Raw genomic sequence first — 24,731 nt, forward strand, 5'->3', positions numbered from 1 at the left:
GAACTTGCATGCTATACACGCCTATTTAAAAAGTAATAACATGTAAGATTACAATAAAAACCATCTCCCAAGACCAGGAATACATCAGGTCAGTTTTGTCTAAAACAGTCAACTGTGGAAAACAGCCGACGACTGCCTCTACTTTGTATCTCCCTTTGCCCATTTTGCCAACTCACGTGCTGCCAGAATAGGTATGCCAGCATGACTTGGACTGATGGAAATTGAAGTAAAAAAGCAGAATCTTTGCAACTAAAATTAATGGAAGTCCTTGGTTCTATATATTATTCTTTCAACCTGTTTTGTTACCTTTACAATCTCTAAGCCAAGCCTTCATCTTCATGTTTTTCCAACATACGAATACAGCCTAGATGGCATGTTTGGTTATTGCTAAATCATGCCGTGATAATTTCGGCTTGCGCATTTCGGTACTCAATATATTAGAGTAAATTTGGGAAAGCTTTCCTCTACTTATAGGATGGCTTTGCTTATCCACCCCTCTTTTGAAGATTTTCACAAACCATTCTCAATCAATGAATCTGATAATATTGTTTCAAATACCCAAAATTTCCCTTGTTTCATAATCCCTCTCTCCCTGACTTTCTCTGCTGAGAAAATCTTAAGGTGCGATTGAGAAGAAAAGAGATTGTATGAGAGTTGCTATTTACACGAGTGGTTTACGTGGTCCAAACTGATGACGTGTTATTTATTTTAATTAGAACAGATTGTAACTAATAATCACCATTAAGATATCACTAACGTTATGAGGTTATTTTGTTAGATTGGATTATTTTAAATCAACATTTCACCTTTGTCATTCTTAATATTTTTCTAAACTTGTCAAAAACGCTGTACTTTTTTTTTTTTTGTTCTCATGTCGAGTCGTGCTAGCGAAAGATGGTGCGAGTATTAATTTCATTTGCCACCGGAAAGGGGAGAAAGAGGGGAGAAACATCAAGACTTTATTGAAGAAGGGAAGAAATGACTCAAGAGAGACAGCAGTTTTACAAAAGCTAGCAGAGTGTGTTCTCTAGAAATCAGGTTCTTCATCCACCCGGTCTTGAAGCTTTCTCTCCAAGGCCTCTGAACATAAGTTTCCCATCATATGATAGAAGGATATCAGGTCGGATAACTGGCTGATCGACATTTTTCCCATGATAGCCCTTGCAAGTCTCTCCCTCTCCTCATTCATGGTCAACCTTTCTTTGTACACAGACGCATTTCTCACTGTTGCACCCATTTGTTTCAGTCTCTTCTCTTGCTGCAAACTTAGCGCAGTACTTGCCTGCAGGTTACATGTAAAATGCACTCTAAAGGGACGTCCAGATAAATAAATAAATAAATCATTTCTAGCACGATCGATTTCATATATATGCTAACCTCTAGAAATTCTGCTCCAACTTGCAGATCTGATTCTTGACCAGTTCCACCTCCTGAGCTGTACATGTTTCTTGCAATTGAGAAACTTCTGACAAGTATTCTTCTTTTTCTCTCCAGTTCTTGATTAAGTTTAGGAGCTTCCAGCACGCATTCTGACCGATTAAGCTTCTTCTCGTAAGCGATAACTGCCTTAGCAAATTCCTGCAGAGAAACCATGTATTCTTGGTTTTTTCAAAGGAAAACTAGATTCTAGTTGCTACCACTATTAAGGTCTTGGCTTTACCTTATATGCCGATGGACATCCAGGGTAGTCAAAATCATCGGAGTCTTCGTTCCTCATCCTTTCTGGATGAAATTGAAGACCCATGATGAACTTTCCCTCTTCAGGATTGTAAGCATCAGGATCATAAAACCCTTCAATCAATCCATCAGGAGCAAAAGCCATTGGAACAAATCTTTGAGCCAATTTCCTCACACCTTGGTGGTGATAGCTATTAACCATGATTTCCATTTTATCTTCCTCCAAAGAATCTTTAAACCACTGATGCAAAGGAGTGTTTTCCAATACCTTTACCACATGCCGGTGTCCGTCATAATTCTCATAGTCCATGTGCACCACTCTTTGTTCTTCAGGGACTTTCTTTGAGAGTTCTTTCTCAACATCCTGATAAAGTGTACCTCCACAAGCAACATTAAGGACTTGGGATCCCCTGCATATTCCTAGGTATGGTATATTTCTTTCAAGGCAAAGCTTTGCAAGCCTTAATTCAATTGTATCTTTCTCCCTGTCAATGGAAGTATCACTTACATGGACTTTTCTAATCTCTTCAAGTTCTTCTGGTGAAAAAACAGATAGTTCTGCATCGTAATGAGATGGATCGATATCTTCACCTTCGCACAGTAAAACACCATGAATAGGCTCAAAGCTCTCCAATAGCATGTGGACTCCACTTACCCTTGGGACTATAACTGGCACCGCCCCATAACTTACAATTAAATCTAGATGATATTCTCCTGTATATTAAATATAAAACACTGGTTATGTTTCAGAAAACTGAAAAATTATTTTTTGAGACTGAGCAGCACTCAAGTGATAAACCGCGTTCGAGTTTTTATTTGAAAACTCAAATCATTCATGCAAAAAGATTCAATTCGCACGTAGAAGGTGAGCTTTTGATTTGTGATTCAATAATAACAAAAGACAAATTAAGGGTACGTAGTGGAGAAAAGGGAACGAACCAACAAAATCTACAAACTTATTCTTGCGAACGGTTCGACGGGAGACGATGAGAACTCTTGGAAGGATCATTGAGAGATCTGAATTAGCCATTTCACCCTTTGACATGGTGTGTATATATATATATATATCCGCTTCAGATCGTTGTGGGAGAGTAGTGAAAATTAGAGAAGAAGAATCTATCGTCAATCAATGCAGATTTCTATACGTGAAAAAGTAGAGTATCAGAGGAGATTACAGTTTTGATTTCTTGCTTTTTTGGATGAATATGATGATCGTTTTTTTTCTCGTTTGAGAGTTCGGCGATTCTTGAGAGAGTTATTTATAGGAGAAGAAGAGACAGCAAGGCGCCGCGTATTGACCCTTGTTCGTTTTATCGTTTCCCTATTTTTAAGATTTATTTAGGAGTTAGGGTTATCTTAGGTTAGGTCAAACTTGATTAGATGCTGATGTGTAAACTTCTCCTTTTCGGATAGATCAAATCAAAGAGTTACGTTGGTCTCTGTATATATAATTATGGGATTTTGTTTTTCTCTTTGCTCCAACAGATTCAGTAAGTTTCACTCCCACTCCTTATAAGATTTAAAATCTGTCAGTTTTATCCTTTTAGTTTTTATAAAGTTCCAATCTTACTCCTAAGTATTAATAGTTTAATTTTTAATTTGGTTTTTTCTTGTTATTTTGGGTTTTATTTAGATTAATCTCTAGGTATTCAAGGGAAAAAAATGAACTTCATAAAAACAATAAGGATAGAATTAGGAAATTCTAAATTATGAGGGTTGAAGTGGCACACTGATGAATCTGTGATGAATCTGTAAGAACAAATACATGGTTTATCTTTTAATTATATCGGTGGATTTGAGATAGCATATTTGGTGTTTGCCAACTCAGGTTTGTGGGATGTGGCCTTGGGAGTCTTGTTTGGAGGCTCCTACCACCTGAATAAAAATGAAATGAAATGGAATAAATAAATAATATTGGCTTGCATGTTTAAGTGTTGGGCGGCATATACCGAAATCGGGAATGATGCTATCCTATTGTTTTTTTTTTTATATGTATGTGATGAGGAAATATATAAATAAATATGCTAATTAGCCAACGAGCTTTTAGCTAAATTGCTACTCAAACCCTCTCGTTCCAAGAGCTCTCAAGTTGAAACCCATTTAATGTAAAAATAAAAAATAAAAATAAGTCAAATTATTCTATTATTCTCCTTAAAAAATAATATAAATCATATCTTTTAATTTCACTTAATAATTTAATATTTTAGATTGAGATAATTGTTTGATCTAATTAATATCAAAAATTAATATCTTATTATCTTTATTATTTTATTTGATAAAAATTAAACATAAAATAATATAAAATTACATCTATTTAAATTTCAAGCTCATTTATATATATCAACAATCTTCAAAGATATCTGTTTTTCTTTTCTTCTTTCTTTTTTGCAAGTGGAGGTCTTAAGTGTAGGGATAACATGCAGTATTCCCAGTTGCAATTAAAAAAGTAATTAATCAAGATCGATCGTACTAGCGTTAAAAATTAATCCATGAGATGCAAAAATCTAATGATTTATTTTATTGGAAATCATTGTCCAAGGAATAGTATTAGGCATGCCAATCCATGCATATCTGTGAACAACGGCCAGTTCTTGATCTCTTTGCACCAGAGGAGGGGAGGGGGGGGGGATTAAGCTCGGAAACTTGTGGCATCTACAAGGGTTGATTACGAAAAGAAATACAGTCCTTGAATCATCAAGCTGGTCGCTTTCTTTGAAGAAAACTGATTTTTTCCCCGTTTACGTCATCATAAGTGCCAAAATATCCTTTGCGTGTATCTTTATATGGACGAAGTTTAATGTTAGCGGTAGACTGTGATACGTGACTATCATTACATTTAAAGTATTAATTGCCTTCATTAATTATATTTATAATAGAATTAAAATAATATATTTTTAGGATATAAGAAAGTTTTATTAAATTTTTTTGATAAATATAAATAAAGAGTTTGAAGAGAAAAATTAATTAGAAAAAAAAATTATTTCTTATTATTTTTTATCAACATCAAACTAGTGTTTATAAATAAAATAATACCTTTTAAGACTAATATATATATGTGGAGTTTAAAAGATAAGTCTTCATTTAAATTATTTGAATAATTTACTAGAAGATGTAATGTATAATTATTAGAATAATTAATTTAAATAATAATAATAATAATAATAATAATTTATGTTATTGCCAAGGGTTATTATCCAAATCTATTGGTTTGATGTTCTTCTTGACAATAAAAGAAATTATCTTTCTAACGTGGACTTAAGGTGTATTTTAACAACACGAAGAGGATTTTTTTGGACTTTAATGCGATCGTCTTGAGTTTATTTTTTCTATATTTTCTAAATGCTTTAGATGACTTTGATTATTAACATATATAATGTGATTAGGTCATTTAATAATATATATAACCGGATAAGGTCTGGTACGTAGAGCATTCCTCAGAATGGAAATTGGGTCTGGTAGTATGAGTGGTACTGCTCAAACTCATCAAGATAAAGGATTTTTAGGAGAGTAATATTATACTCGCTATCACCCTTGTATTAATGCTTGCTTGCATTGCAGCCTTGAAAGTTGACTTTCCATGATCGATCAATTTCTCGCAGCATAATTATCTTCTTGTTCCTTTTTCCTATTTAAATTAAAGCTGGCTATTTAATTTGCACCATGATCCCGTATCCTCCTTTTTTTTGTTTATAATTTATAAAAATTCGGATCCTTTTGGATTTGTTCTGGGTTTTCTGCACATCAAGTTTAATGTTTTTTTCCCCCCGAATTATATGAGGTAGAGGAAAGAAAGTAGGAAGAAGGAAAATACAGGAAAATGAGGTGAAAGGAAAGTCATTTCCTCTCTCTCGCTGTTTTTTTTTTTAATGACGTGAAAGGAAAAATATATATACATATTTTTTAATTTGAAACAAAGAACATGAGGGAAAATTTTCGAAGAATAAAACTAATATAATTATGTTCCTTGAGTTCAATCTAACAAATAGACTTTGTTCAGGAAAAAAAATTAGAATTTCGCAAGTTTCCCACCCACTTATACTCTGTAAATCGATCGAGAGCTCAGTAAATGTGGATCTCCAAATAAAATTTTCTTTTCATTTTCCTTTCTCCTCGTTCTCTCTCGTTCCAAAAAAGTGAAAATTTCTTGAAATTCTTGTTTTCTTTCCTCTCACTTTCCACTCTTCCGAGTGTAATGCAGATCACTTTATAATTAGGTCTTAATCCGAGTGTTTTTTTTCTGGGTACTATTTAAGCCAGGTATTGATATTGTATTATTCATGCTTGTGACTTTTTCCAGAATTTCTTAAGAAACTCGATATGCAAACCCTTTGCAAAATACCGGGCTTGACAAGCCGTATATGGTTATGATCAGCCTTTAAAATAGTCCAATAAGCATTACAATTAACAAGGTGTGCTTTCAGTTTCAAAACGGCTCATTTGAACTCTTTTATGTTCCAGTTTTATTACTACTTCTCGAATCCAAATTAAATAAAAAAAAAAGGTTATTATCACTTTTATTTTACACTAGATAATATCCATTCAATTCGAACTCAATAACTTAGATTTAAATAATATAACAATTATGTTTTTAACAAAATATGTGAAAATCTTCAAAAGATTAGAAGTCTATCTAACATGATTTTTGAATTATAAATCTTCATTTGAGTCAAAATTTTAAAATTATTTTTCATAAATAATCTATTAAAAAACATCTTAAATAAATTTAAATTATAATTACGTTTAATACAAATAAATTAAATAATTGTTTTAAGAAATGAATGTATTATAAATTATAATCCATGACTTAAAAGTTAACATTTTTAATCTTTTTATTACATCAAAATTTTCACTTGTTTTGATACAAGGTTTTAATTTAAATTAAAAATTATTTCTAACTAAATATACTTGTAACTTTTTAAATTAAAAAAATATTATATTAACAAAAATTATACAAAACACAAATCAACTACTGCTAACTTTATATATATAAAAAAGGAGAGCACGATAGTGTTTTATATTACTGTGGTTATGTTTTTTAAAATATTTTTTAATTAAAAAAGTTATTTTTAATATTAATATATTAAAAAATAAAAAAAACATAAAAAATAAATTTCTAAAAAAAAAACGGCGTGAACACTTAAACAAATATACCCTAAGTACCCTGGGATACCGGGTAAGTAACAGGAAACCAGGCGTCCCGACAAGCTAGCCGCGTTCGAGCTACTGAGAAGACACGTCAGTCAACAAAGTCAGTAAGAGGTCCCACCCCCCTCCACACATTCTTAAATGCACTCTCACACCGAAATACCAGGATTACAATCAAAACCAGCAAATCCCTCCATTGCCCCATCATTAGTCGATCTCCATCTTCATTCCGTGCTCATGACAGCACCAGATCAAAACCCCCTTTAATGACAACCATATTTTACCCGCTAATTAAACCAAAAAATATCGGCTCATATCCAAAAAGCAGAGCATCCAGAGAAAGCACAGCAGCTCCCCTATAAAGAGGAAAAGTGGGAAAGAGAAATGCAAGAACTCAAGCTCGAATAGACGACTGATTTACTAACCATTAAAAGCAGAGAATTAACTAACACAAAACTAAAAAACAATGCCCTTAAAGATTCAATAATATCACACCGTTCTCCAACAGTTTAAGATTATCGAATATTAGTCCTATAGCTTATTAAAGACTCTCAATTTTACCATCTACTATTTAAGTTACTAATGTAAAGCTAGCTTTTTCCAAATTTCATTTCTCTCTCTCTCTCTCTCTCTCTCTCTCTCTCTCAATCTCAAGTCCAGATACATGCTATAGTATCTCAAAACACACTTCAAAAACTAAAAAAAAAAAAATAGGCTTTTTGTTGTTTAATGTTAACGTTGGAATTTTCTGCAAATTCAAAGGGCAAAATCAGGGAATTCTAAACTATAGAAACAGAAGTGAAACATAGAGAAATGAATAGAAAGGGGCAAAAGGGGAATCTTATCAAAGCAAGCAAAACAGCATATTGTTAGCATACATATACTGACACAGAGAGTAAGAGATAGCAGCAAAAGCAAAAAAAAAAAATGGCAGTCTCGGTCTCCATTTTAGCTGTCATCACTTCTCTTCACCTCATCGCCTTCGTCCTCGCCATCGGCGCTGAAAGACGTCGCAGCACCGTAACTCTCTCTCTCTCGCTCTCTCTCTATTTTTGAGTCTTTATCCGTTCTATTAATTTTTTGTTTTGTGTCGTGTGAGAAGGCTAAGGTGGTGCCTGACCAGTACGATGAGAGGACTTACTGTGTCTACGATACGGACGCGTCTACGGTTTACGGGCTAGCGGCGTTTGGGCTGATACTTATTAGCCAAATGATTTTAAACGGCGTTACCAGGTGTCTCTGCTTTGGTAAAGGCCTTGTTACTGGAAGCTGCTCCACTACTAGTGCCATCATCTTCTTCATCTTTTCCTGGTAAAAGAAAGTTTCCATTTTCTCCCTTCCCATCTCTTCAAATTCCCTGTCTATCATCATTTTTTTTTTCAATTATTTAGAATCATTAATTTTAACGGTCTAGATGAGTCCTTTATTTACATATACTTAATTGATTAATTGGGTCCCATTTCAAAATTTACTCTTCCACCGACAAATGAGTTAAAAGTTTCTCGAATATTTGCACTCTGTCGTTTGAACTATTAAGTGGCAACATGTGAACTAAGCTACAAAATTAGGAAATATGTTAATCTGAATAAAGAGTGTGTGTTGAATTACATTAGTACTTTGCAATTCATAATAATTGATTGGTTATATTTGGTAGTGATTAATCTGCAGTTAATTAAATCCTTGGGCTCTAGTGCCTCCATTTTCAACTTTCGGCTTTTAGGTTTCAATCTAGGCACGGTAGGCTTTGGCATTTGTCTTTTCGGGAGTTGGTAACTGACCCACTGTCTTGACTTTTTGGATTTTAAAAGTATTTTTGAAAAAAATTAAATTTTATTATTATTTTCTTTGTTTTAAATTAATATTTTTTTTAGTGTTTTCAGATCATTTTGATACAGTAGATCATTTTGATACAGTGATATTAAAAATGATTTTTTAAAAATAAAAAAACATTATTTTGATGTATTTTCAAGTGAAAAGCACTTTGAAAAACAACCGCAACCACACTCGAGGACACCTTTTTGTGAGAGTTCTATGAATAAGGGCTCCCCCTTACGGTGATTTTCAATCGAATAATACTATTTTCAAAGAAAATTATGATTTTTTTAAAAAATTAACATGCTTTTTTAAAAAGTTTTTTTTGACAAAATAACAAAATTTTAAAAATAATTGGTGAAATAGCATAGTTGATACCTATTGGAACTACACCATTCAAATTTGTTCGTTATTCAAAAACATGACATTCCAAAGAAATTGTGAAATGAGTTACATAAATTACGATGAGGAGAGAGAGAATAAAAAATAAATCTCAGAGGCATACCAAAGTTTCGATTAGAAAACCACATGTACTATCGAGATGGTCCCGATGAGACGAATCTAATGACACTAAGGAAGGTCACCAACAGTTATTGAATTGTGCTACACTTGCCGCACAAAGATGACGGGTGGCTCATTTGTCTTTAGTGAAAGTGTGGCCTGCTCTGGTCATTGTTGGTGATTTTTTTGGTAGTGTTGGATTTGTCTTGTCGTGATTTTTATGATGGTACTAGTGATATTATAATATGAGCTTCATACGTATCCAGGGCCTCATTCTTTTTTTTTTTCTCTCCTCTCTCATTGTAATTTCTAAAGAGAGGAGAGAGGGAAAAAAAAGAAAGAGACAAATTTGAATGTTGCTTTTTTCAGTCCATGTACAAAGGTGTTATCTTTTTTAAACCATGTTATTTTGTTAGTTTTCTTTAAAAACAATGCCAATAAGCAAAAATACCCGAAAATTATGAAGCAATAGATTGTTGGAACCCACCGATAATCTCCACATGGATCACGTGATTGGATGTCTATCAAATTTTCTTGTAGTCTATGCTTGTTACTCTTTGAAATAGCATTACTCTTAATTTCTCTACCTGAATGCTAATGAGCTTGGTAGTTGGCAGGATATTTTAGATGTTTTAGGTTTTAGGATATTTTATGTATATGCCTGCTAATGATATGGCTGCTGTCCTCCAAAATGGCATGCCTTATTTGGCTTAATTTGTTAGTTATTTGGATTTATAATAGGTGAGAAATCTTAACTACTAAATCTTCAGGTTAAGCTTTTTAGGAGCTGAGGCATGCTTATTAGCTGGATCAGCAAGGAATGCATATCATACCAAGTACAGAGGATTGTTTCGTCAGGGTGAATTATCATGCGCCACCCTTCGCAAAGGTGTCTTTGCTGCTGGTGCAGCTCTTACATTGCTGTCATTGATAGGGTCAATCCTTTACTATTTTGCTCACTCGAGAGCTGATACCGGTGGATGGGAGAAACACCAGAATGTAGGTGTTGGGATGACCAGTGCAAGTTACCCGCAGCAGCAACAAACAAGTGAGTTTGAGAAGGTTTAACTATGATTCGATGAGGTCAATATCTACAGTTTTGGGGGCTTATCAATGGGGAAAGATTGATAGAAGAAAATGAAATGGTGTTAGAGATCTTCAAGCATGCATACGTCGACTTATATCATGTCTGGTGTGAAATTCGTGTTTTTTCTGTGTGTATTTGTGGTGCACTTCATGGTATTGCCTCCGCGTATTATGCTGGGTTGGTCTTCTTTGATCATACTGCTAATACTGGTCACTTGCACGGATTTGACATTATAGTTATGCTATTAAGATCGCATCTGCCTGTGTCCCGCCATGCACATTGAGTCCATCCACACTTGGCTGCACAATAGTCTTATGATTGTTGCTCTTGTAATAATTCTGAAACTTTGATTGTCAAGTTTTTAAGTGGCGTGGTTCCTTCTAGCTTGGTGAGATTTTGCAGAATGCTACTCCTTGTTTTGCAGCTCTGATATACAATGGGCCCTCAAATGAATCTGAGAAAGAATTGTGAATCTATAAATCCAACTGGCTCTTAGGTTCCAGGTTCAAATTCTGGATGAGTGGTCTCATGGACTTGTTAGGAAACCAATCAGGTGGTTGAAATCTGACAGTTCTTCCCCGCGAGGAAGCCAACAAAAACTCATTAATTGAACATGATTACATAGAAGATTAGGGTTTTGGCATTGAGTTTCAACTTGTTTTTATTTTTATATTAAAATTTGAATTTTTTTGACATTTTCCCCATAAAGTAATAGACTAGGGATCCTACGCTGCTTTTCATAGAATCCTATATTGCCTTCCTTTTGACATTTTCCCCAGAATTTAATGTGTTTGGTGATAATTTTCTATAATTTTGTTATCCTTCTTTTCATTAGTCTTTAATTTCATTATGGGTAATTGTTTATTTGAAATAAGAAATAAAAAGCCCGTAATGACGCCACTCAAAGTTGATAGGGCAACATTATGAGATTAATTAAAGTAGGATGTTATACAGTGGCCCCCTCCCATTATAGGCGTTGGATTTTTATTACAATTCGATCAAAGTTTCTTTATCATAAGGATATTCTCAGACTAATTTATCAAGATTAAGTTCTATAATTGACTTTAAAAACGCATTTTACATCTGCTATATTTAAATAAACTTAATAAATCTTTCTGAATATTAACTCCAAATTATATATAGTTATAATTATACGTTTAAGTTTAACCACCAAACTAAACTCTTGAAGTTGCCATCAATCAAGGTAGATCTGTTTTTCTTTTCTTAATTACCCCACTTTATTCTCTTAATTAGTGGGGCAGAGCTTGAGCAGATTTTAAGGAGGCGGCAAAACAAAAAATGAGAGGAAATTAAAGAAAAGTGCCGATCAACTTTGTTTCAAAAAGATGCGGTTTCAGTTTTTTTTTTTTTTTTTGGGTTTAAAGTAAAGCTATTTTGGATTAAAAAAATCGTTAATCCAAATCAACCCACTAAACTATGGATTGATCTACTCAACTGTAACCCTAATCTTTACCATGTATTTTTTGGCAGCAATTAAGCTAGCACCGCTCCTGGTCTTGTAACCCATGATGATTTTGCTGTAAGAATAATGTGCTGCCCTCTCCTTGCGCTTGGGACTTTACAATAATGTATTTATTCTTCAACTAGTAATGAATAATTAAATTGTTTATTTTTATAATATAGTAGTTATCAATCTTTCATCTCCATTTTAGAAAAGAATGCACTGACTATCAATTTTAAATATAAACATTAGAATCATGTTAATTTGATTTGCTTTTAAAATAATAAAAGAAAATGCCATAGAAAAATAAAATGCGATCGCAAGAGAAGAAAAAAAATCCAATGCAACCCTTATTTTTTCAAATGGAAAGTTTGTTAACATAAACTTTTCATGTTTTTCTTACGAAAATCATGTTTCGCTAAATATCAATTAGTAAATACAGTTTTTTATTTTCTTAAAGAAAAAAGGTAAAAAAATTAATATAAATAAACAAAATCTTAAAAGAAATTGTTTTACTTTGTTAAAAAACATATCCTAAATATTTTGGAAAATTTTCTTTTCTTCCTGAAGAATGAATTGAATTTCATTAATCAGAAACAAAGAGAGAACCTCTGCAACAAGCAAAATAAAATTCCTAGCCTGAGAAATCAGGCAAGAAAAAACCACCATCTTATGACCATCGTACTAGATAGTTAACTAAGAGACTGCAAGAAAGACGCGAGAGATCTTCTTTCTTTCTGAAGAAAAAGATAGGAGAATTTGGTCTCAGTGGGATAGCATTTCATGGTATATCACCCTCAGAATTTGTATTTGAGGCTAGACTTTACCTGTCTGAGGTCAATTTCAAGCATCAAGTACCAGATTTTATTATATCATTTTCACAATCAAATAAGCAATGTAAAATCAATAAAATTATATAGCATGTCTGTTAGCTTCAAACACACTAATGCATTTAATTTCCTGTGCAACAATAGCTAAGGAATTTTATTTACAAAGAAATATATCATGAACCCTAACGATTTTACTTCGACTTCAAGATCAATGCTGGTCCAGCTGCTTGATCTTGAATCTTGGTCATGAAAAATCATGTACAAGATTGAAATGTTATGATGGGAACCTCTTATTTGCCTGCTGATTTAAGAAACATTCTGCACAGGTATCTGTTTACAAGTTCTGCCATTCCAATTCAAACGGTGGACTGACCCGTAACTTCACCATTACCATTCATGTTTAAACATCTTATGATCTCACTGTTAAGAAACAAAACGAAACTTGCTAAATCCTAGACCGTAGGATTTTCTTGAGAAATGATATTTGATTTCACGACATAACAGGTAATTAGCTAATCATGGATACAATGATATATAAGTGGAAGAAATTGATGCTAACTCAACATTTCTGTCCAAGGAAACTGTCTGATGCAAGCCTTCAGCTATCCTCCTGCAATAATCAAATGAAATCAACTAGCACTTTAAAATTCAAATAAGAAACATTTTTATCTGTGTCACTGACTAAATTGTAGCCGCCAGCCAGCTTCCTCGTTGAAGAAAGTAGACTGGAACCACGTTCTGTGTGAACAAAGGCGTTATAACATGACTTGCAGTTATTGAAGAATATGGCTAGCATTTCTACAACTCTGTCATGATTCTGAGAACTGATAATTAATATGGCAAAGAATTGTATAGCAATCAACTTCGGCAAAAGATAATTGGAGAAAATAATCGGTCAGGGAACAAAAGGTATGATCGTAGTGGATTCCAAAAGCATTAAGAAAAAGGAGTACAGGTTGGAATTAACTTGACATGTTTACTGGTAGATGATAATCAGATGGTGTTCCTTCGGTGCATTCGAGGACTATACTCTCCTTCGTCAGGACTATCGTATGTGGCAGAGAACCCAGTTGCAAATGTTGGCGGTGTACTTGATGTGGCTACATCTGCAGGTATTGGCTGTGAGGAAAGGAATGGCATTTGCACTTGAGGGTTGGGGAGAATTTCATGTGCAGTCATTGGATTCAATCCAGCTGCTGCTGCTGATAGTGAAGAATGGAGATGCACAGCTGAGGGAAGTGATATCATTGGAAGACCCAACGAATGCGACATGCTAAACATTTCCATTCCTGGACTTGGCCTCATGGATGCCTATATAGAAAATTGGGGAATTGCTACACTTCGAATTCCAGCCTGTGGCATACATGAGGCCTGGCACGTTGCTCCACCACTCATGGATAGCATCTGATGGACAGAAAAAGAAACAAGTTAATAGCAGGCAAGGCTTGAAGAACTGCAATTACAGATAAAGTGATCACTTCAACTTGAAGCTTCAAGGCTTTAAGATATTCAACAGCATCTTCTAGCATTGACGGTCGGTCCTGCTGAAATACAGTTGGGAAATTTTGATTGATTGGATGTAATTAGACGGCATTGCCAAGAAACAGAAACAAAAAATCTGGAGAGAAGCATCAAAACAGTCAGAAATCCTCACAGAGACCAGCAATAACTAACAATTAAATAAATTGCTTTAGCAAAAAGAAACATAATACCATGTCATCCAGTACTAATACGACCATTTAAAGATGAATTAGTGGCAACCACTCAAATGAAAAAAAAAAACTCTTATATGCATTTCAGAACAACTCATTTATAACAGCTACTAGCTCAACCATGTAAACTCTTACTTCAGCAGCTTCTGAATAGCCACATGAATGATGAATTAGCTAGAAAGCAAACAAATAGATAGCTGCATGTCAAAATCAGAGCTCAGTTTGTGACAGATTTTAAGTTTCAAATATCTGGACTCACAAAGCTCCCTTGACCTGATAAATATATAAATACAGCTCAAACCACTACACGTGAAATTACAAAAGCCTGTACCATGAAGAGAATATAAGGGAGTTGGCTACATAGCCGATCCTCACATAATCATTAGTGAAAAACACCATTGCTAACTAATTCATAGTTCAGAAAACAAATTGCAGGTAATGTTTTTGTAAAATTGCAATATGGCTTATACTAAAATCCATGCTGAGATAGGAAACTTGAGCATCCCAGCTTCCTGTTAACAGCAAAATCAAGAAGATATTGTCAATATAGATTAGACACTGCGAACATGTGACAGTTGGGTATCAATTCCGGTAGAGCTCTCAGCTTTCTCCCTTGATCCGGTCCCTGCGCCTCTGCTCAATAACAAATACAACAACATAGTTGGAACTTGGACGGACTGAAACTTTTAGAACACATGATTACGAAATATCTAGGCTGCTACTAATTAACTCTTACAGACACATTATGCATCTCAGCTGAACGTGTTCTTTTAGGCCTTTGATCATGCTTCTTTCTCCTCGGTTCTCAGCAAACCTTGTCAGACACCTAAAACCAAACAGATAAGTATGACAATATTCAATTCATATGAATAGGTCTAGTGACAAGAGTATTCGAAGCGCGGGTATCCTTGTGACCATTAAAGACCACATAGATACAATAAAATGCGTATACATCCGTTATGACCACGTATTTAGCCTAAAACAAATAGTACGGAAAAATTAAGAGAACATGTATGAAAACAAACCAAGCCAAGTCAGTTTCTACTACTCACTTCACTTCGACATTTTTGAAAGAGTGGTATGTCCTGAGATTTCTTTTTAGCTTCCACTTGACTCTATTATGCAAGGTTCCCATGGAAGCTCCCTTTTCAGCTCAGTGCTAGTTGTGGCCTGTAAAATTGGATGACACTCTATGTCTGTTGAGCCCCAAGAAAATTCTTGAAAACTCTTAGTTTCCATCGCATTAGAATTCGAGAAATTCGGTGGCTGGATCCGAGAATTTGGCTCAGTGACACCAATATCAGCAACCATAGAAATAATATCTCCTTGATACCTTGAAGACGGCTCGGTATCATCATTACTACAACCCTCTATGAAGTCCCAAAACTGCATTTGTCATAACCCCAAAATGCATATTTTTGTAAGATTCAAGATATCATGATCAATAGAGAGAGGGAGGAGTTACATTCAAATTGTATTATTCAAATATTTTTTTAACCTGAATTATTTTTTCAAAAATTTTAACAAACTACGTTAGAATCATGACAATTTTGGTAACGTGATAAGCCTACCATATTTGAGGAAATGTTGCTGCATTCTCTCGCCCCAATTTGTGGATTTCTCGGTTATTTGTGTCGGTGCACGGAGAGTCGGAAAACATTCTTCGATAGTCGTCATCACGTCACGCATAAAAGAGCGCAAGTACATGTCGATTTGAATGACCGTGCATTTGTATTATTATTTTGGTTTATTACTGTTCTCTGCTATATTTTATTGCTTTTATATGTTTATGGGATCAAGCTAAAGATAACTAATGGTTAATTTAAGATATGTGATGTGGTTAAAGAATGTTTTTATTCTTTATTTATTTATAATCTATAATCTTAAAGAAAATACTTTCAAAATTTAATTTTGGATATGTGACACTTTTTAATCACATCACGTGTCTTAAACTGCCAAAAGCCTGTGCTCATCTTATCTTGAGGATATGTTAAACCAAAATAAATACACTAAACAGACATAGTAAACCAAAATTAATAGTGTAAGAATATAATAACTCAAATTGATAAATATTACATTTACAATTTGAGGTTTTAACTCCCCAAAATCTCTGCAATGGAAGCCTGTCAAGACACTCAGACAAATAGCTCAACTAAATATTTGAAGCCCGGCTCAAGGAATTTTGTGTTTGGGCCGGGCCAATGGGTACATGCATAAAAGGAAATGATTTATTATGAAAGGCTTCAAAAGAAAACTAAATGAGAGGAAAAATAAAAGTAAAAAAAAAAAAACTTTAAAATAGTACATTTTAAAATATATGAAAGGATAACGGGGTCGGACAAATAAATAGGAACTCTCTCTTTTTCTTAGAAATAAATTATAAGTGAATTTATTGATATTAAAATATTATCATAGAATTTATTGATAATTTATTTTTTGCAAAATTAAACTTATATGTACTTTTCTCTTTTCTTTTCTTTTTTTGTCTCCTCGAACAGTAATAAAAAAAAAACCCTAAAGCCTGAGAACAAAATATCTCGGAGAGAGCCTGTTTCTTTGCAACTTTGTTGGAAGCATAAAATTAAATTTTGGAACCATAAGTCCCCAGAATTACCTGCTGGAATCCTGGAAGACCGCTCAATGTCGAACTAATAAAAAATAAAACAAATAAAAAAATATTGAGAACGCACAGAGTAAGAAGTCAGAGAGACACACTGACCTAAATGGTCAGAGAGTTCATAGGTGGCATTAACGCGGCAATAGAATATTTGTTTTAAATTATGATTTAAAACACAAAGACATTGACTTTCTATCAATAGAATATTTAGCAATCTAATAATAATGAAGAAAACTTGGACCCCCCCGCGTTATACACATTTTATCTTAGTTTTTGGGATTTCTGACACCGAAAACCCTACCCGCATGATTTCCTTGTTTTTCGCTCTGTTCACCGACCTGCTCTGGCGATTTCTACCTAGTAGATGAATATTGAATATGTTGACAAAGTCAGAGGTTAATATATTCATGCTTTTATTTAAATTATATATTAAGTTATTTTCCCAGTGGCAATACACCCGTACTTTAAGGGAAAAAAAAAAAGAGAAACACGCGCATTTTGCAGACAAATAATTATATGCATGTACTCTTGGCGGAAGATAAATCAATTTGGAGAGTAGACTTGTCGCATCTTTTGCTGACCTGGTTGGATGAAAGGTTGATAATTAATCCCAAAAGTTATGGAACCCTTGTGAGAAGAGGCCTTTCCTTCTTCTACCTTTAATTTCCCTTCTCCTTTATTCGGCGCTTCGTGTCCCCAAAACTGACTTTGAATTTGATAAGATTTGGACTAGTCCTCCCTTTCCGACACATGGTTTTCATGTGTCTTGTCCATGGTTTTCAATTGCCCTCTACTGAAAATTAAGGTAACTTGTTCTTTGGGAAACCTTGCAGGCTACAAAGCTTTTCTTGTCATGACATGGCATTATGTAATTGGTGGTTAAATTTGATATATACTTGTGACCTTGCGTCAAGTCAATGAAAAAAAAAAAAAAAGTATTGATGAAATGATAGCATATATGATATTGCTAACTAAGGAGGACTTAACCTTTCAGATCAGTGTCCCTAGCCATCACGAGCCAAGAAGAGAGGGGGAGAGAGAGAGAGAGAGATGGTGAGAGTTTGGAAAGAGACGATAAGAGGAGATGGAAAAATCTATGGTGAAGACTTGAGCAGTGCAGCTTTACTCTTCTGGGCTGCAATCGTCACTCTTTCTATAATTGCATCTGTCATTTTATCTTGTGCCGGTGGTGCGTCGAAAGACAAAGCCTCTACAACTGATACTTATGGTACAACATGTGCTGGGTGCGGTGCGGGCTGTGGTGGATAAGCTCGAGTTCGCTGCTGTCTCCATGGCTTGTCGGCACAGCATAAGAGGCACAAGAACATATTCACTTCTGCAAATTATCAACGGTGCAGTATACCTTCCATTTACCAAGTTCCGTTTCTAACAAGTTTCAATCAAAATTTGCATTTTAGTTAAGAAGATAAGGTAGTTAATGCAACAATTCCAGATTTTCGTTTTTTTTTTTTATGAGCTGTCTTCATTTTTATTTATATTACAAGCACCTTAGATCATGGCCGATTCATGATTAAAAAATAAACAAAGATATGTAATTGCATTAGCCATTGTTATGACGAAATGAATAATAGCCAGAGATTTCTTACCCAATTTCAGATGACATTTTTCGTTTCAAAACTCCAAGGCATCCCAATTTCTTCTTTTTTGGTCAAAGCGCATCCCCTCCCTCCATTTAGCAACATCCACTGGATTATATTTAAAAAAAAAAAAATACAGGGCCGCAGCTATAATTAAGGCTAACAAGGTGACAGTGTGGACTCCCTATCCCGCCGTCCAGGTAGGATACCACTAGTTAAAATTCTATTTCTATATTAGGTTCATACAATGGCTTCCTCTTTCCCCGTCCAGGTAGGATACCACTAGTTTTAGGTTCATGCAATGCCAAATATCTTCTGTGACATCAGCTGCTTTTCAGAATTTCATATACACTCTTGAGGACATACACTAATGATTTGGAAGTGTTTCTGGAAACTGAACAGGAATACAGTAAAAAGCTGGCAGGGGAAATTTAGGAGTTGGAAAACCCAAAACGTGAAAATTTCATATCATACTTAAAAACTGTATCCTATCAAAAGATAGCTTATGGCTCGCTGCTTTGAGAGTCTCTTAGCCTCAAGCATATCCGTTCCATCTTGGAAATGTATAGTGGAAACACCCAGAAAAGAAGCAAAACAGGTATGAGCCTGAAAGTTGACAATAGCGAGATCTTTCACCTAATCCTACTTTAAAGATGCCAAACCATAGTGTTTCAATGATACTACACCAACGGCACTGCTGAAAGATCAATTAATAAAGGAAAGATCAATAATGTTTCAATGATTCACTTAAAAATTTCACGGGTACTGCAGATTCAAATACTTGTGTAAAACATGCAGTGAAGATAAAATGATAGTAGCATTCGGTACCCTTACTGACTTTTATTTGCATTTCTTTAACAATTTTCTTTTCTTTCAACTCTAGTAATCAGTAGATGCATGAATAATAGGAAAGTACTTTCTAAAGGCATAGCGCAAAATTATCATACAAAGAAGGATGTCATCAGTAGATGTTGCTGCCTCTGAGATCACAATCCACCACTCTTTCTTATTTCGGTGGAGGAAATATCCATGCGGAACCTATCAGCTGGTATTGAGACAAACATATCTTTCAATGTCTCTGGAATGTCGAAGTCTTCGAGAACCTGCAGAAAGGCCAAGCAAACAACATTGACAGAATTTCCAAAATAAGAAAATAGAGATGAAAAAGGATACTTTTATGGGCTTATGGTATGTGGAAACACCTTAAAGACACCATCCACATTACGGCCACCTACAAGGAAGGTGCACCCTATTCTTTTGCATCCATCAAGTATCTCTAGCATCTTCCCATAGTCTCCATCATAATACTTAGGCTGGAAAGCAGTAAAATAATAATAAATGAATATAAATGGACAGGGAAAGAAAAACTCGTCCATTCTAACACAAATATTTTTCCTAGCAAAGGGAGACGAAATGTAAATGTTCAGATCAGGTCATTGTTTCCATAGTAACATCAATTTACGTTGCAAGTCAGGTCATATTTTCCTGTCCTCGTTGTAGTTTTTGAAGGCATTCCCGCTAAAGAGTAGAGTAGGGAGCCCAATAAAACAAATATACCAGTCTCTTGCATTATTAAGGCCTTCTCTGTCGCTATCTACAGACATAATAATTCCACCCCCCAGGCACACACTGAAATGCAAAGAACCAAATACCCATGCCCAAAGTTCAATTCACATAGGAAAAGAAAATAAAAGGGGAAAATAGGCGCAGTAGTAAACATATCCTAGAACATCAGAGTTACATGGGTCTGTTGGCAAGCAAAGTTAATCCACGCATAGATCAATTTGAATGCATCAGTAAAGGGCCACGTTAGGAGCTCAGAAAAGTATTACAGCATGTTAGTGTCCTTCCATACCACCAATTCCCATAAACGAGCATGAATGCATGGCTTCTGCAGAAAGGGCTTAAAAAATGGGATTTGAAGATGTGCTTACTTGAATGAATTTCAGGAAAATTGCAAGGGTTAGAAATTACATTCAGCGGTCAGAGAATGAGATTTTTTCTTGGAAAACCAATTTTTCATTTTTAGATTTCAAGATTTTGAGCATAGTTTAAGAACCTGTACTTATCCTGTATTTTACTATTTAAATACATTTTCTAGTTTTTCAAATCGAGAAAAGTTCCAAGTTTTAGGTTAACAGTGCCTCTTATTTTGGTTATACGAAATACATTCCAACAGAAATGAGAAAGTAGAAATGCAATACTCTTGCCTCTAGATAGCCTTCTCTTTATTGTTTGTTAAAAACATTTTGCATCACGTCCATAAGAAACTGAGATCCATAAACTGTACGGTTTAATCAGTAATCCATGCCCCTTAATAACTTTAATTTGTGAATATGTACAATATGACAATATGGCAGAAAAAAAAATGCATTTACACAATAGAATCTTGCCAGCAAAATAGAGATCTTTTCCAAAGAAGATCTTACAGACAATATCTATATTCATTAGAGATGCAATGAATGTAATCTAGAGATAAGGCGCCTTGACATTTGCAATGAAAGGAGAAAGCAGCATGAAATACTAAGTGCTATTAAATGTGCAGCATGCACCATTAAAATGCACCAGAATCATAAACTGAGGTCATAATATAACTTGAGCAAATTCAACTAAAGCAATTTCAAGATCCATACATTAATAAGCCTTGCCACCGTGTCTGCGCCAATCACAAAAGCACTGCCTGGAAAAAGCTCGGCCTTCTTATAGAAATAAGGTTGATTGGAAATAATTACTGTCTTTCCTGCCATTCTAAAAGTGAACTTGTTAATAGGTCATACATATAAGTAGGTGGTGACATTTTTCATACACAATTTAGCGAGATATGAGCCATATTTCTGTTGTTAAGTGAGTTTCAACATTCAAGCGGAGGGAAGAAGAATTAAAAACTACCACAAACTAAATAAGGTATTGACGGAAAATTAGCATACTGTTAAAAAACAAGGAATCCCACAGAACTAACACGGGTAATAAATTCAATTCCATTAACCATGCTGTTTTCACAGGGGCAGGGTCCATTAAGAGTTATATGGCAGAGATAAACAATCATTTCGAATGCCTTTAATGCTAGTTAAAGTAATACTCTACATCAAAGAGAAAGAAGGCTATTCCCCAACAAAAGCAGCATAGTGCCACTCATATGATAATCCTGATATGTTCAAAGTAACATTCTGTTACCTTTAGCTCAGAAGTGACCTATGCCTACACCAGTTACCCCAAAATTCTATCACCTCCCCTAAAAACAATCATCCAGTTATAGCCACATCATCACAAAAATATGACCCTTCCACAAACACACGTAATACATGATGTCCAGGTGTGAAAACAATCAAATAATGAGCCTCACCAGCCTTTTCAAATTGCTTGATGCGGTCCTTAATTTGTGATACTGATAGTGGAGGTTTGTCAGCATTGACTGCTGATATTTCAAAACAGGGATATCCATTGCCACAAAAGCTACATAAAAAAGAGAAAACAATGAGGAGCATTGTATTTTTACCCACATTTACACAAATGACAGGAAAGCTAAAATAAATGTCTACAGCATGAGTGGCATGGAAATTGAATTAAAGTGACTCAAGCATGCCTTAAATTTACATTTACAACTACAGATTCATGTACCTAGTAGCAACTTCCAAAAGCTTGACATGACCGTCGTGTAATGGATTAAACGAACCAGAAAGTATTATCTTTCTCTCAGCAGTAGATGTACAAGTCTCTGCAAAAAGGTGGTAGAAACTAAATGATCGACAAAATTTACTGCGATTTCAATTTATTCAATCCAGGGAACTAATCATACCACTTGAAAATGGATAAACCTTAAAGCATATTTTCCCATCTATAAGTTGTTCCAATTCTTGATCTTCGCTGAAGTGCGTTTCATGTTCATCAGTCATGTCAGATTCGGTCAAATGAGAAACAGATGCTGCCTGGACTTTGCACGCATTTGCAATAGCCTGTAACAAAAGGTAGGGGGAAAACACTAGCAAAAATTAACCAATAAATGTGTAAAATTGGAGCCATCACAAGCACATCACAGTTGGCAGAGTAAAAGGATTGGCCGTTGCATCGGGACTCCTTTGATCTTACTGACTTCAGGATCTTGAAAGTTCATACAACCTTTCACAAAACAATACACACGAAGGGATATAAAAGATTTCATGATTTTCAGTGGCAAAGTCGTTTCTTCTTTCTTTTCTTTTAACTGACTGGAAACATATAATTGAACAAAGCAAACTTAGTGTCTATCACAAACCTTGAGTAAGAGATGACTTGAAACTGTATCTTCTTGCTCCCGGGTTCTCAAACCCTGGGTTAAAAATCAGCAACAAGAGTACTTACAAAAGCACAACACTAGAAATTTAATTCAAAAAAGAAAATAAACTTTCATGACTACCTTAGACAATGTAACAGTAGATACTGAAAGTCGATCGGATGTTCTTGCTGACAAGTAAAACCTATAGGCAAGAAAAACAAGAAGTTAAGCAGTAACCCAAAATGCTGCGAATCCAGAGAATGTCTTGTAGACAGAAAACCTGTGATCCCCAAATTTCGGACGTGAGCTGGCTAAAGAACCAGTAAAACCCACACCGACAACAGGGTAACCTGATTCAACAGACGAAAAGAAGCCAATTTAATTATTAAATTCAGATAAATTTAATCAGCAAATACTACCAAATGTTAATTAGTGACCTGGGCTGGAAAGCTTGAGACCACGGTTGTAAGCTAATAGAGCCATTTCCTCTGCAGTTTGTTGACTACAATGTTGACTGGGAATCTGAAAAAATAAAAATAAAAATCATATGCTTAAAAAAAAATTCTTAAAAGGAAAAAAACGAGTTTGATTACCTTGCCAAGTAATTGAATAAAGGACATCCTAGAGTAAGGAACAACAGCTTCAAGCACTGTATTTGAAGCTCCAGGTACTGACATCAACCATCCTAGCGCCTATAATGATCACGCACAAATTTTATTGGCTTTTCTTAATTATGAAGTGGTGATGTGATAAGAAGGATAGACAGGGAAAAGGACAGACCTGAGATGCACCACCGGCGAGATAAAGTACAGCCTGATTAGGGGCAGAATGTATGGCTTCCACTACACCTCGAATCCACGCGTCCGTCATGGTCGTCTTCTCCACGCTCATCGATCCTTCTCTTTCTCTAGAAAAATGACGACCCTTATTTTATTAATCGTGCTCAGCCCAGTCCTTGGGCCCAATACTCTGCGTTAAATAAACGTGAACGAAATCACGAATGACGTTTATTCCGGGTGAAATATTTTTTATCAACATAAAAATATTATTATTATAATCAATTTATAAACTTGAGTTTATTTATTTATTAATTTATATATATATATATATCTCATGAAAAATAATAAAATATTTTAAAAATTATAATAGCATGTTACCATCGTTGCTACTTTTACAATCTCCCCAGTTTTTGTTTTTTCATTGTCATCATCATTGTTTTTTCAACCATCCACCTAATTATTGTTATCGTCGTATTTTCTTCATCGTTAATTATTAAATATTTTAAATTTTATTTTATTTATATATATATAATACTTCTCCTTTTTAAGAGCAAGTGTCAGTTTTAAAAAGAAATAAAAAGCTTTTTTTTTCTTTTTATCAAAAAATTATACTATATTCTTGTAAAAAACTCAGCAAATCACAATAGTCGACACCATTATAATCCCTCTCACAATGGTTTTTACTCACCATAAAAAAAATGACTTATAATATAAAAAAAAAAACTTACCACTACCAAAAATACTTTGCTAATGGCCACAGGGGAGTTAAGTATGTGTATGGTAATATAGTATATATAGTATTTTTTAATTGAAAATATATTAAAATATTTTTTTTAATTTTTAATATTAACATGTTAAAAATATTAAAAAACATCTAAAAAAAAAACAAGTTAAATCATAAAAACAAACACTCCATTCTCCATTGTACCAGAACCGAATATCCTCAAGCCAGCTATCCCACTGAAAACTGAGGCTTTTCACTTGCAAGTTTAAAGGGAGCCATAGCACCTTCAAAGTTTGAAAAAAAAAAACCATCAGTCCTAAAACTTTGAGTTTAATTTTGGAATGAAGCCTTGTTCCGGAAATATCTACGTTGGTATCCAAAAAAATAATTATGTTCTATAGCCATCGCCAGTTCATTTTATTTTTTAAATGTATATATTCTGATGACTTTAGTTGTAGCGGAACCCATTTCTAGAACCCTAATTCCACTGTGTAGGTGTGCTGAAGCTGAACACATGGAAAATAAGAAAGAATTG

General features: G+C 34.4%; 3 protein-coding genes and 2 long non-coding RNA genes across 5 annotated transcripts; 2 read left to right on the top strand and 3 right to left on the bottom strand.

The window, feature by feature from the left end:
* Positions 1-942: 942 nt before the first annotated feature.
* On the bottom strand, positions 943-2,928 carry LOC133696896 (putative glutamine amidotransferase GAT1_2.1). Its single transcript, XM_062119190.1, has 4 exons — positions 2,617-2,928; positions 1,661-2,391; positions 1,378-1,578; positions 943-1,282 (listed from the first exon to the last, which is right to left on the bottom strand). Exons 1-4 carry the CDS (start codon positions 2,720-2,722, stop codon positions 1,028-1,030), a joined length of 1,293 nt encoding a protein of 430 aa, XP_061975174.1. The 5' UTR covers positions 2,723-2,928; the 3' UTR covers positions 943-1,027.
* Positions 2,929-7,471: 4,543 nt separating this feature from the next.
* LOC133695950 (uncharacterized) lies at positions 7,472-10,605 on the top strand. Its single transcript, XM_062117935.1, has 3 exons — positions 7,472-7,842; positions 7,925-8,133; positions 9,906-10,605. Exons 1-3 carry the CDS (start codon positions 7,750-7,752, stop codon positions 10,201-10,203), a joined length of 600 nt encoding a protein of 199 aa, XP_061973919.1. The 5' UTR covers positions 7,472-7,749; the 3' UTR covers positions 10,204-10,605.
* Positions 10,606-13,329: 2,724 nt separating this feature from the next.
* LOC133695682 (uncharacterized) lies at positions 13,330-15,944 on the bottom strand. Its single transcript, XR_009842511.1, has 4 exons — positions 15,798-15,944; positions 15,279-15,612; positions 14,963-15,052; positions 13,330-14,859 (listed from the first exon to the last, which is right to left on the bottom strand). It is a non-coding gene; the product is annotated as an uncharacterized LOC133695682 (long non-coding RNA).
* A 1,470-nt stretch (positions 15,945-17,414) lies between these two features.
* LOC133697728 (uncharacterized) lies at positions 17,415-18,454 on the top strand. The gene is made up of 2 exons (XR_009842920.1): positions 17,415-17,648; positions 17,838-18,454. It is a non-coding gene; the product is annotated as an uncharacterized LOC133697728 (long non-coding RNA).
* A 696-nt stretch (positions 18,455-19,150) lies between these two features.
* Positions 19,151-23,632, bottom strand: LOC133697725 (uncharacterized). Its single transcript, XM_062120475.1, has 12 exons — positions 23,474-23,632; positions 23,287-23,385; positions 23,131-23,215; positions 22,974-23,043; positions 22,835-22,895; positions 22,694-22,747; positions 22,238-22,394; positions 22,060-22,156; positions 21,785-21,894; positions 21,075-21,181; positions 19,644-19,754; positions 19,151-19,544 (listed from the first exon to the last, which is right to left on the bottom strand). The coding sequence occupies exons 1-12, from the start codon at positions 23,582-23,584 to the stop codon at positions 19,428-19,430; spliced, it is 1,179 nt and encodes a 392-aa protein (XP_061976459.1). The 5' UTR covers positions 23,585-23,632; the 3' UTR covers positions 19,151-19,427.
* Between the last annotated feature and the right edge of the window lie 1,099 nt (positions 23,633-24,731).

This window comes from Populus nigra, chromosome 6, assembly GCF_951802175.1.
Source record: "Populus nigra chromosome 6, ddPopNigr1.1, whole genome shotgun sequence".
NCBI lineage: Eukaryota > Viridiplantae > Streptophyta > Magnoliopsida > Malpighiales > Salicaceae > Populus > Populus nigra.

Coding starts and splice junctions, on each gene's coding strand:
- LOC133696896 (XM_062119190.1), bottom strand. CDS start 2,722: ATGTCAAAGGGTGAAATGGCTAATTCAGATCTCTCAATGATCCTTCCA. Junction 1,579..1,660: donor GATGTCCATCGGCATATAAG/GTAAAGCCAAGA, acceptor GTTTCTCTGCAG/GAATTTGCTAAGGCAGTTAT. Junction 1,283..1,377: donor TTGGAGCAGAATTTCTAGAG/GTTAGCATATAT, acceptor TGTAACCTGCAG/GCAAGTACTGCGCTAAGTTT.
- LOC133695950 (XM_062117935.1), top strand. CDS start 7,750: ATGGCAGTCTCGGTCTCCATTTTAGCTGTCATCACTTCTCTTCACCTC. Junction 7,843..7,924: donor CTGAAAGACGTCGCAGCACC/GTAACTCTCTCT, acceptor TCGTGTGAGAAG/GCTAAGGTGGTGCCTGACCA. Junction 8,134..9,905: donor ATCTTCTTCATCTTTTCCTG/GTAAAAGAAAGT, acceptor CTAAATCTTCAG/GTTAAGCTTTTTAGGAGCTG.
- LOC133697725 (XM_062120475.1), bottom strand. CDS start 23,584: ATGAGCGTGGAGAAGACGACCATGACGGACGCGTGGATTCGAGGTGTA. Junction 21,182..21,784: donor CAAGCAATTTGAAAAGGCTG/GTGAGGCTCATT, acceptor TTAGAATGGCAG/GAAAGACAGTAATTATTTCC. Junction 19,545..19,643: donor ATGTGGATGGTGTCTTTAAG/GTGTTTCCACAT, acceptor GCCTTTCTGCAG/GTTCTCGAAGACTTCGACAT.